Source organism: Chrysemys picta, chromosome 4 (genome assembly GCF_011386835.1).
Source record: "Chrysemys picta bellii isolate R12L10 chromosome 4, ASM1138683v2, whole genome shotgun sequence".
Taxonomy (NCBI): domain Eukaryota; kingdom Metazoa; phylum Chordata; order Testudines; family Emydidae; genus Chrysemys; species Chrysemys picta.
The window spans coordinates 140,178,177-140,190,987 of NC_088794.1; the positions used below are offsets into that span (position 1 = coordinate 140,178,177).

Consider the following 12,811-nt stretch of genomic DNA (forward strand, 5'->3'; position numbering starts at 1 on the left):
GTGAGGCAGCAGCTGGACCTTGTCTTTGTAAAAAAACCATATAGGGCAGATCCAAGGTAAGAGCCCTAATCTCAGAGACCCGGCGGGCAGATGTTTATTGCAACCAAGAATGTGACCTTCCAGAACAGGAGAAAAGCAGGAAGCCAGAGGCTTGAAGCAGGGTCCCGTAAGTTACAACAGCACCAGATTCAGGTTTCACAGAGGGACAGGTTTCCTGATGTGAGGGTAGAAGCACTCAAGGCCCTTAAGGAACTGGGCAGTCATGTCCTGGCTGAAAACCGGCCTACCCTCGAGCGGCGGATGGAAGGCCAAGATAGTGGTCAAGTTGGCCTTGAGAGATGAAAGGGACAGGCCTAGGAGTTTGAGATGCAGAAGGTAGTCCAGGATTGATTGCAGCGAGGTCCAAATGCCTTTATACGAGGGCCAACAAGCAAATCCTTTCCATTTGGCCAGGTAGGTCGCTCTGGTGGAGAGCTGTCTGCTGCCCAACAGGACCTGCTGGACACCGGCTGAGCACTCCTGCATCTCCGCATTTAACCATGCAGTGCTGGCAGGTTCAGATGCAGAAGACTGCCATGGTTTTGGGACAGCAGGTCCGGCCTGAGCAGTAGCCATAACAGAGCAGCCACTGAGAGATTCAGCAGCGTGACGAACCAGTGCTGATGTGGCCAAGACAGCGCTATGAGGATCACCTTCGCCCTGTCCTGTTTGATCTTCATGTGGACCCTGTGAATTAACGGCACTGTAGGGAAGGCGTTCAACAGAGCCCCTCACCACGAGAGTAGGAAAGCGTCCAACAAGGAGCCTCTGTCAATCCCCCAAATCGGGCAGAAACGTAGCATTTCCTGTTCTGCCTGGATGCGAACCGGTCCACCTGGGGAATCCCCCACCTCTGGAAGATGATGCTGACCACTTTCGGATGGAGGGACCACTGGTGGCAAGATGAGAAGGTCCTGCTGAGGCGATCTGCCAGAGCATTCCTGGCCCGGAGAGATGTGTGGCTACGAGATGGATGCTGTTTTGTACACAGAAGTCTCAGAGCCTGACAGCTCCCTGGCAAAGGGCAGATGATCTGGCTTCACGCCTTGCTTGTTGATATAGAACATAGTCGCTGTAGTGTCTGTCAGGACCTGGACCACTCTGTTTTTTAGGTGAAGTAGGAAGGCTTGGCAGGCCAGGCAAACCACTCTGAGCTCCCTGACGTCGATGTGTAGGGAGTGATCATGACTCAACCAATGACCTTGCATGCTGAGATTGTCCAGCTGGGCTCCCCACCCCAGTCCGAGGCATCGGAGATGAGGGTCACCAACAGAGATGGAGCCGTGAAGAGAACCCCCTCCAACACCGATGCAGGATTCTGCCACCAAATGAGTGACGACAGTACGTGGTCCGGGATCCAGACCACATGGTCCATATTGTGTCTGTTGGGGACGTAGACCAACGGCAGCCATGCCTGCAAGGGCCGGAGACGGAGCCGCGCATGTCGGACCATGTAAGTACAGGCCGCCATGTGGCCCAACAAACGCAGGCACGTGTGAGCGGTGGCGAGAGGACGGGCTTGCATGCACAAGATGAGGTCCACCATGGCTTGGAACTGAGCCTCGGGGAGGAAGCTTCTGGCCTGAGTAGACTCAAGGCCTGCTCCAATGAACTCTATGCCCTGGACTTAAGGTCGACTTTTTCTTGTTTATTAACAGCCCCAGGTTGCGACAGGCAGAACAAACTAGATCAAGATGCTGCTGCACCTGATCCCGGGACTGACCCTTTATCAGCCAGTTGTTGAGGTACGGGCAAATTTGAACACACCGGCGCCTCAGATAAACGGCCACTGGTGCTAAGCACTTCGTGAACACTCTCGGGGCTGATGAGAGACCGAATGGCAATGCCGTGAATTGGAAATGGTGCTGGCCCAGCGTAAAACGAAGGAAGCACCTGCGTCCCGGGAAAATGGAAATGTGGAAATATGCATCCTTCAAGTCAAGAGCGATTTGGCAATCTTAAGGACCCCTGGGTGGATGGGAATCACAACACAGGCCGAGGTGGAGGAGGATATAATGTTAAATAGGTCGTTGGACTCCTCCGTGACCTCCTCAATTTTTAAGTTCAAGTTGGTAGCCACCCTGGTGCTCCTTGAAGTCATCGGGGAGGGAAAGGGGGGAGGCTGCCTGTTTGGGAGGGACGCGCCACTGCTTCGTCCGGAGAGGACGACGAGTGCACCATCAGGGGAGGGGCAGGTTCCCCTTCCTTCTCCAGGGACAGCTCCTTAGGTGCTAGAGTCCGATGTGCTGCCCCCACATCAGATTTGGTACTGTTTTCAGATTCTGGTGGTGCTGGGGGCGGCAAGGGAGGACTGGTGGGAATATGGAACCGGCATTACGGGCATGTCCCACGGGTTCCAGTATGGCCATTGAGCAGGCCACTGTCCCTGCTGCCATGCCGTCGCAGCAGGCGCCTTGCCAGCTTCGCAGGTTGCCAGCGAATCACCCCTCCTTGGCGAGGGGCTGAACTCCCAGTCCAAATCTGACCATTGCTGCTCCGGCGACCAGGGCAGAGCCATCGAGGCCTGAGTCTGCCAACTGACCCTAGTCGGCGACTGGTGAGACGAGGGCAAGGATCGGTGCCTGCCTCATGAGCAGAACCGGGGGTATGGAGACCGGTGCCGTGACCGGGAGCGATCCTGCCCCGGTGGGGACTGATGTCCGGTAGACCGTCTTGATGATGGTGACTTGAGCCATGGCGATCTTTGACAGGAAACTTGCCGGTACCGGTGGTACAGGGACTGGTGTCTTGACTCCGGTGTCCCATGTCTTGTAGGGAAGAGCACGGCGTCAGGGACTTGGGCCTTCTGACTGGAGCCCAGAGACGGGGATCACGCCTGCAGTCCGGGGAACGAGGGTGCTCCACTGTTCTATGGGGCGGTCCCATTACCGGCTTGCCCTTAGGCATTGGGGCCTTAGCCGAGGCTGGCGCCTGGCACAGTGTCTGTGGTGCCGGTTGGCCTGCTTGTTCTTTAGACACCGGGGCTGCTTCGGGCAATGAGGCCCCTACAAGCCGGGGTCCCCTGCCGCTCCCGGGAGCTGGAGGCGGACCCCTGGCCGGGCAGGGGGGTCTGACCTCAGGGGTACTCCCATGAAGCCCCAGGGCGGGCACATGGCCTGACATTGTTCCTTTGCCCAAGGCCCCTTTCCCTTCCAGTGCCAGGGGGCTCTTCTTCTTTTGTCGTTTCTTCAGCACTGGTGAGGGGGAATGGTGCTGGTGGCACCTGGTGTTGGCGGTGCGCTCCGCACGGATGCTGAGGTGCTCAGTGTGGGATCCGAGTGGGTGGGCTCCGACGCAGGACGAAGCACAGGCTCCATGAGGAGGGTCCTCAAGCAGATATCCCGCTCCTTCTGGGTTCTAGGGCGAAAGTGCTTACAGATTCTGGACTTGTCCTTTCTATGGGACTCCCCCATCCACTTCAGACAACTGTCGTGGGGGTCACTAATAGGCATTGGCCTGTTGCATGACAATCATGGTTTGAAGCTAGGAGAGCAGGGCAAGCCACGCTCCCAGGCGAAGTCCCAGCCAGGACTCTAACTACCAACTAATCCAACACTTAATTTAAAGGCTAAATAAGTACCTAACTATATACAAAAAAGACAGACAATGGGTTGTTGAAGAACTGCTAATGATCTTGCGATTGCAAGACAAGGCGCTCCAGCCAACCGACACGGGCGGTAAGAAGGAACTGAGAGGGCATAGGGTGGGCAGTGCCTATATACCAGCGCATGGGCGCGGCACTCAAGGGAGCGCCACAGCCGACCCTACCAATTCCGCTAAGGCAAAAATCTCCAACGACTGTGCACACCTAGAATGGAATTGCCATGAGCAAGCACTTGAAGAAGAACGGGACATCTATTGCAGCCTTAACTATGGATCTGCCATTGAACAGCTCAGTAACACTGGAAATTCCCAAAGAGGGTTAGGAACAGTTGCTAAGGTTCAATCCTGGGGAGAAGTGTAAACGCAAAGTTCTCTACCTGACTGACGACACTGTTCCTCATTTCATGCAGCTTATCCATTCTGACAGCCATATCTTCTGAGGTTTGTTTTGCACCATCTTCCAAAGCCACATCATTCTGCTTTTGCTGTTCAAGAGCTTTGGATTTAATTGCAAGCTGATTTTCTAGTTCCTAAAGGGAAGAAAGATAAAAATCTTTTTCTGTGTGACAATCCAAAAGTAAAGACAAATGATTCTTCTTTAAAATCAATCCCATGTTGTTTTTCTAACCATGGGAAACTTACAGCAATTGAGTTCTGGCAGACATGAGTTTGCCTCAGGAAACTGGAACAATTGTAATCGTCAGGCAGAACAAAATGAACTGCATTTGGCCGTGACATGGAATGCAACATGCTGATTTGGAACTGAGAGCCAGATCCTCCACCAGCACTTGGGCTCCCTTGCACCACGCCAGGCAAAAGGGCTAGAAAGTTTTTCAAGCAGGGCAGCAGAAGATTCCCTATGTCAGATTCCAGCCCTCCTACCCCCTCCAGCATACGCATGCGCCAAAGATAGGAGCACCTTGCACATTGGGGATCTCTGGCTTCCTAACAGTTACTAGGAAGTCATTTTCAGCTGACATGGGTTAGAGCAGTCCTGAGGCTGCTTTCACTTACACCGAGCCTGACATGAGCCCTGGCAGACCCTAGCATTGAGGAATCCATAGGCAGCTTTAAGCTTTAAGCCACCCTTCCCTTCACCTTTCAGCATAGCCTGGCTAGACCAATGATCTGGCCTGGAGTTTGGAAGCAGTCCCACTGAAGTCAGTGGGACTACTTGTGAGAAGAACTGCTCCCCAACACATCACAACGTGGTCCTTATGTATTCAGGAAAGCTCAGCTCAAGCCCCGCGGCAGTACATGTGAATGTTTCAGACATCCAAACGGGCCGATTCCTTTAACTAAAATGTGGCCCTTTAAGTCAGTACATGTTTTCTGTTAATGATTCACTGTCCAATAGTTTTTTGAATTTATCTAAAATTCATTTAGTTTTTAATGAAGTAAATGAATTTTAATTAAGTATTTTACCAGCCTGAAGCATAGAATCTTATCTTGCTGTGATCAGATATGGTACTTTAGAGATACCAAACGTATCTTATTAACTAGCTGGTACTTTCTCACCCCAGTACACTTCAGAGAAAATGCAGACAGATGAGTAACTCTGCATTAATATAGCACTGCAGGGAATAATAGCAGCATAATTTGGGAGAGATACAAGTAACCATGGAAATAAAATAACAAACATTTCATGGGAGGAAATAGAGGGGTAACATTGAACTGAATAGATGCTGAATATTCCCAGAGTAATTGGGGACCAGCTGGCAGATGACTGCCACTTGTCCTGATTTTGATGGAGATATCCTACTGAAAAATCCCTAAAATATCCCTAGGGCTGGAGCAGCATGACTGCATTTGTGCCAGGTCATGATGTGGTGAGGCTAGTATCACAGCATCAATAACAGAATGACATCTTCATGTATCAACAGGTCAAAGATGGCAAACAGGACTAAGTGGGAAAGATAAAATGGCCCATTTGAGAAACAAAGAAGAAATATTATGCTAATGCAGAATTATACCAAGTTACCACAGAGTTACTATTCTTCCTAACCAAAGTATCACCAAAGAATGTTTCACACTAATCAAATAGATGAGTCTTTCCATCAATGTGCTGAACCGAATGAAAATGAAATATTTTCCATTAGAAGAAATCTAAAATAAGGTAGTGAAAATATTAATTGTTGTAATGTTGCAGGAAATTCCAAGGACAAAAGAGTTCAAAAAACAACTGTGGAATTTCACATCTGTGTTGTGCCAGATCTTCGGGCGCTGTAATTCGGTGCATGTCAATTTACAACAGCTGAGGATCTGGCCCCGATCTCTTTCTTAAACTTTGCATTTCATGTTTTCATGAAAGTGATACTCTGTACTAAGCTTTTAGGAATATGGTAGGTTCCTCCAATTTAAAATAAAAATTATGTGACTTTTGTAGCATGGACCCAGCAAAGTCTTAAGTGTAATGCTTGCAACATAAAGAACACTTTTTACCTTACAGTCTTCCAGCGTGTTCTGTACTGAGATCAGACTCGCTGGCTTTTCCAAAGATTTCAGCCTCTCGCCTTGTGCTTCCAGCCAGCTGCTCAGAGTTTGTGCTTTGTTTTCATTTTCAGTGCTGATTTCCAAAATATGTTCCAAATCTTGTATCTGCAAATTAAAGGATTAAAATATTTAATTTTAATTAAATTATATCAGATTGAAAGTGTTTCGCCGATTTAAACTCTCTGTTTTGATTGGAGTCCCTTGTAGGACTCAAGCAGGGCAGTCTCTCCTGTCCTACGATAGCTGAAGACAGTATACAGATATACACAGCATACTAACAGTTGACAGTGTCTATTCTAACAATGTCATGCCTGAAGGGGTAGGATTCAGGAATTTCTCTAACTGCCCATTCACAGTAAATAGCTCTTTCCCCATTTGTTTCTATACCTCACATCATAATTTCTCCATACTTAGGTATGCTGACATATTCTCTAACAGAACAGTATCACCTAGCTCTTCTATAGAGTTTTACATCAGTAGATCTCAAAGTGCAGTACAAAGGAGGTCAGTATCATTATCCCCATTTTACTGAGGGGGAAACTGAGTCACAGGGAGGGGAAGCGATGTGCCCAAGGTCACCCAGCAGGTCTGGTGGTAGAGCTGGGAACACAACCCAGGTCCAGTGTTCTATTCGCTAGGCCACACTGCCTCGCAACTCTGAGCCTGTTCCACAGATTATTTCTAGTTTCACCAGGGTGAGATAACTCTGATGCATTTATTTATATGTATTTTCTATAACATATAGTAAATACGTAATAAAATAAATAATAGCAACATGCACCTTGAGAGTGGTTTTCATCCATTGATCTTAAAGTGCTTCTATAAGGACAACATATTCCTTCATTCCCATTTTCCAGAGGGGGCAAAGAGAAGTTAAGTGACCTGCCCCTGATCACACAGCTGGGAACAGAACCCAGGGCTCCTGATTCCCAGGCCTGTGCCGCATCCACTAGACCACAGTTCTTCATAACAAATGAGTGTGGCTGGCGATATGCCAATCGGCCCTTTTAGTGGTCCCAACATCATTATGTTAAATGGAAATAGGCAGGGCAGGGGGAGGATATTTTAGCATCCTCCCCCTTTTCAATCATGTTCCATAATGTGCAGAAGGACTGGCCTCTTTTTAAACAGTATCGTTGTCCCTGTGGCTTCTGAGTGGGTCTTGGTCATCTACCTGCCAGCGCAGGACTGTTTCTTACCATATACTGCCTACTATTTTCAATTTTAAATGTCTCAAGCCATGGGGTCCATATGGCTTTCCTTCAGCTCAACAGATCTTACCATTATGATTCCCCTCCCCCAATATTCATCTAAATTCTCCCTTTCTGAATTTACTAATTATACCCCTTCTTACCAGGGTGTGAAAACACCCAGCTACTGTACCTTCCAGGAGTGTTATGTGACTCGGCACATGTGAAAGTGCTTTGAGATCCTTGGGGAAATGTAGTATAGAAGCACAAAAGATTATAATATGTGTAATTAACATTGGAAGGAAAAAAAAGATATAAAACCATGAAATAGGAGCAAACCTTTCTGTTCAGAGACCCTTGCAGCCGGTGCCACTGCAAGTTCATCTCACCAAGATGCTCTGCAAATTCTGTCCTTTCATAGCGCTTGCTTTCTACATCGCAAGTGCTGATCTGCAACAGCGACTGGTTAACAAAATCAACTGTCCACTGTTTAAAGTTCATCTCCATCATGTATTCCTGAAAAACAGTTACGATGGCAATTTTAATTTCATAAACTCCATTAACTGCTGATTTATAGTGTAATTCTGTGGTATTCAGAGAAAACTTCTTATTCTGAGCCATAGTACAGTGCCTTTCCCGAGAGATCCATTCTCCATTGTCTAAATCAAAGGTGGCCTTAGTCCGCAGCTAACAGATGCACAGCATAGGCTAAGATAGGTCCCTGCTTCTTTGTCCTTACCCACAGAGATGGATCTTTTCAGAGAAGACGATTCTGCCCAATAGTAAATACTAACTACAGCTAGGAAATACCATTTATTTTCTCTGAAAGGAGGAAGATTTGGGCAAAAGAAAGCAGATTCTCCCTCTCTTAAATCGTAGTTGTTTATCATGAAGACAAAGTCCTTTCACCAAACAATACCATCCCGACTGGGGCCACTGGACGATATGGTAATAAAGATACAAATATCTTGGAGCCCATGAGAATGCATTTCCCCCTCAGGAAGGAAGGAAGGTAGGAATATCTTTTAAGTTTATCCCCTTGGAAAATTATGGAGATAGCTACAAGACAAGGCAGTGGTCAATTCTGTCATACAGGGGTCCTACGATATGAATGCTAGGAACATACTTTTAACTGTTATAACCAGAACCAAGAAGCTGACCCCAAAAGTTCAAAGGGCTAAGAAGCAGAGGATTAATCTTCAAGAGTACACCAATGTTCCGAGCTGAACTACTAAGTACTCAGCTGCCCATAGGAACCTAGAAATAAATGGATATTCTATTCAATTCTAGTCTAGCTCTTATACTGCATCTATTACTGTGGTACCTGAGTACCCTGTAGACGACGTGTTCTTCTGCTTGCATATTTACCTTATATTTCTGAAGAAGGGTTTTGACTTGGGATGCGTTACTTTGCAAATTTACTGTGGCCTCATCATCTTCTTTTTGTTGTTCCACATGGCTCAGCCATGCCATTATTTCTGTGATGGCCTCACGAGACGGAAGCTTTTCCATCTGAAGCTGGAAATCAAATATATAATGATTCTTCTGTACTTAACTTGCTAGCAATATTAAATCAGACCATGATGGAGGAGGACATCTTTATCCCCAAAAGGCCTCACATAATGTAATTATCTAAGTATGAACTTGCAAGTAAACCCTGATACTCAAATTTAGGATATGATTCAAACTTGAAACAAGAAATGTGGACATCTCTGAAGTCTGGAATAGGACTATTGTTGCCTGTTGAAACTAACCTTTATATAAAATATGACATTGATGGGCACAGGCAGAGTTAGGTAGAAATACAGTAATAATTAAGCCAATACTGAGGATGTTCCAAAAGTGAGTCAGATGAGTAATTGAGCCCTAAAGAAAAAAGTGCTTTCCCTGCATTACGTAGTGCTTGACTGAATCCCATCAGTAACATTTTAAAATAATTCTGCACGTAGCTTGGCTCAAATGAAGAAACGACATGAGATTCCCTCCTTGCCTGGTGAAGTTTTTCTTGGATGGTTGGTAACTGAGTGATCAATTCTGCCCATTTTTGCTCAAACTGTGCCAAAGATGATCTAAGCACTGCAGCATCCATTTGTTTCACATGAAGAAGCTGGTTGCCAGTGCTTATGACAGATGACTTCAAGGATGATTTTTCATCTACTTCCTTAGAAAATGCCTAAAATATACAGAGATTTAACAAAACATACATATTTTAAAATACACAGGCAGGGTCTCAATCACAGGAGGGACTGACTGGATGGGTTGCAATTTTGGTTGCACTGAAACCTGGTAAAACTCATCTCATCTGATGGAAACTTGAAACCTGCTGAGGCTCAGTAAACCCCAGAGAAACTTTGAACCACACAGGTGTCAGCCAAGACCTTTCTTCTCTATCTTTCTGCAGGACCTTTTAACCCCAATATGCTGCCACCTACAACCCCTTTCACCCAACTGGACCCCTATATTTGGTGCTTTATTCTCAGGTTGGAACTCCAATGTCTTGAAAGACCCTCTCCTTTCCATTTTTGGGGGGTTGAGGGGAATAACTCTCACCTATCAGGATCTTCAGGGTGCCCAGATCTCCTTGTCCCGTCTTTGAGGTGCTGGTTGGTTCATATCCACCCATCCACAGAAATATCTTCAGCAGAGTTAAAGCCCCCCAATCTCTCTCACCCCCACTTAACAGCAGCAGCAGGACTGTGACATGCTGTTTCCCAGAGGAACCCTGGAGGCAGTGCAGTGCTACCTCACTTCATACTCAGGGCTATTCCCTGCTGGCAAATTCTGGCCATATTGCAATGTCATTTGGGGGGGGGGGGGAGGATTATTATCTGGCATCTAAACGCTGTAGATTTTTTGACTTACAAACAAGCTGTCTATATTGTTTCTGACAGTATGTAGGTCCTGTGACACATTGAGAGACTGCTCCTTCCAAAAATTCATTCTCTGCTGAGCAGACTCCAACCATTTGATTAACTTGTCTGAGTCTCTGTTGTAGCTACAGAAACAAAACAAGGCAGGTTAACGGACTAGAAATGACTCAATCCCTTAGTAGAGGCTATAACACATTTCTTTCCTCCTCTCAGAATTGTCCTTCCATCCACCTAAAGATGTATGCTGCTAGCACTTACAGGTTTATACAGGACAGGATCCCCGCCCTCCACCTCAGATAGCATCACTGCAGTAGCACAGAACTGATATATGACAACTCTGTTCTTGTAAGCATGTGCATGTTGATTGGAGAAATAGCCAACATATTTATAGCCTGTGAGACAGCCTCAGAGCTGCTGAGCCTTGAAAGACTGTCTTCCTGTATTGACCACACAATTGCATATGGATCTCAGGGGCTCTGCTGGAGGCCTGGATCATCTGTGAAGAGGCAATGTCTTCACACTGGCTCAGACACCAGCCCCTGGTCTTTGACAGCACAGCTCCAGTGGGTACCCTCCATGTGCAGATCAGGGGAGCGCAATCTGCACTTTAGTTAACAATTTTGATGTGCGAGTCAGAATAGAATCCAGCTCACTCTCCCCTAGAAATGTCGGCTTTGCAGTGCCAACAGGAGTGAAGACATTTTTGTCATAAAGGAAGCAAATATGACTGACTACACACAGGGAGCAGATCCATTCAGTAAGAATATGACATTTTTAATACAGTCATTTTTTGACCATAATTGGACTTTTGTTTTCCACAAACAGATGCACAAACTCTGTAGTTTAATTACATTGATCTCATGATTCAGGAAATATGGGTACCGAAGAATTTGTGAGAAACCCCAAAAAGCAGTGGCTAACCGTAATTGCCCCTTGACTAAAAACTTACCTGACCAAGAGTTTGAGTAATGTTTGAAGTCTGTGCAGCTCATGGCCAACTTTTTTGGTTAAGGACAACCACAGTTCTTCTAGTTTCCCAATTTGGTTTACTAATTCAGGACAGCTCACAACAGTCATCAATTTCTTCCCTTCCTTCACCATCTGGTACAGTCTGGCATGTTTTTCATCAATGTTTCTTTTGGTTTGCTAGCAAAGTATAAATAGTTTGCACAACAACAGCATATTTTAAAAGGGAAAAAGGCTATTAAAACATGCACTTTATTCTCACAACTGGCATTTATTTTATTTTCTGTTATGAACAGTGGTAAGAATAATGGAGACACAAGTTGTTTTTCGTATTACCTTGTGATGTATCTTGACATGTCATGAAATAGCATGACATGGCTCTACCGCATGAAACAGAATTATTATGGCCCATTTGAGGCATCTCGTAATACAAATTCAAATGATAATCTATTACACCTGTGTTCATCAGAGTTAGTTAATGATTTTGATAAAGTCATTCCTTTGGAGTGCCGAATAATCTCATATCCATTTGTTTACTTTGGATTATGGACTTCTATAAAGGCACTACACAAATACGCACAGTCAGAAAACACTTCTTGTTATACACAAAATACTCTTGGGTTGGTAAAAGGATTTATTTGAAATTAAAGTCATGCACCGAATCAAGCAGTAGTGGAAAAAAAAAAAAACCAGAATGCAGGCAAACAGGATAGAAGTTTATAAGCTTGACTCACTATGGACATAAGGGTTTGGGAGCTCCAATACTGCTAATACAACATGCTCCCTGAAGAGTGCAAAAGCCAAGTGCTGGCACAAAAAACAATTAACTTCCACCACTGTTTTAGGTGGAATAATATGCAAATCTGTAACTATTCTGTTTTTTCTACATGCTGTGTTCAACCTAAAATCGTTCCTTCTCCTAACAGAAATAAGTCCAAGAAACAAACATGCCTCTTCAGTTAAGGTAGGTTAGTCTTCCACACTTTCAGCCTCAGCCCTCAGAAGACAATGGACAGACTCCCCAGGAATGGGGATCAGCCCTAAGCATATATCACTCAGTCTAAGGAGCACCAGCAGACAAACATATTAACAGGATACATTATGTGTTTTAAACTCACTTATATTAACTCAAGAACTGTATTGTCCTAAGTGAGGGTGCAGTTCTGCCTTCAGATACACAGCACTTCTCTGATGTTTGGAACAAATAATCAAATGTCTATCTGCCTTTCTCCAGAAAATGAACTTTATTTTCCTTGGAAAAGAGGAGACTTCAAGGTGATTTAACTGTTCTTCCCAGAATTTTGGAAGAGGTTGATAGAATTGATAGACTTCTCACTACAAAGAGCAAATATTTGGAAACACTGGCCTGTTTCTCACCTCACATGGATGAGAGTTGAATAAGGCTCATAATCTCTGTGTATCACTGGAGTATATATTTGAATGTCAGCTTTGAGAGCAGCTGCAGAGACTCTCTCTTCATAAATGAACTAATTGAAACTGGTGGCTACAAATACTCCTCTCTCCCCAGTACTTTTAAAAGGTATAAAAAGCTTTGTTTTCATATGGAAACATACATTTGGGCATAGACTACAGTTGCTACCTTGGCTAAAAGGGAGATGAGAAGGACCCGGTTTGGAGGACACTAAGCAT

General features: G+C 45.5%; 1 protein-coding gene across 17 annotated transcripts in view; it reads right to left on the minus strand.

Moving 5' to 3' along the window:
• SYNE2 (spectrin repeat containing nuclear envelope protein 2) overlaps nucleotides 1-12,811 on the minus strand; it is a 284,849-nt gene that overhangs the window by 76,584 nt on the left and 195,454 nt on the right. For all 17 annotated transcript variants that reach the window (XM_065593763.1, XM_065593775.1, XM_065593774.1 and 14 more), the window contains 7 exons: nucleotides 11,145-11,341; nucleotides 10,188-10,320; nucleotides 9,316-9,498; nucleotides 8,694-8,843; nucleotides 7,665-7,841; nucleotides 6,085-6,240; nucleotides 4,020-4,172 (listed from right to left, as the gene is read on the minus strand). In XM_065593763.1, the coding sequence (XP_065449835.1) occupies nucleotides 4,020-4,172; nucleotides 6,085-6,240; nucleotides 7,665-7,841; nucleotides 8,694-8,843; nucleotides 9,316-9,498; nucleotides 10,188-10,320; nucleotides 11,145-11,341 (1,149 nt within the window). The remainder of the gene's footprint in view (nucleotides 1-4,019; nucleotides 4,173-6,084; nucleotides 6,241-7,664; nucleotides 7,842-8,693; nucleotides 8,844-9,315; nucleotides 9,499-10,187; nucleotides 10,321-11,144; nucleotides 11,342-12,811) is intronic.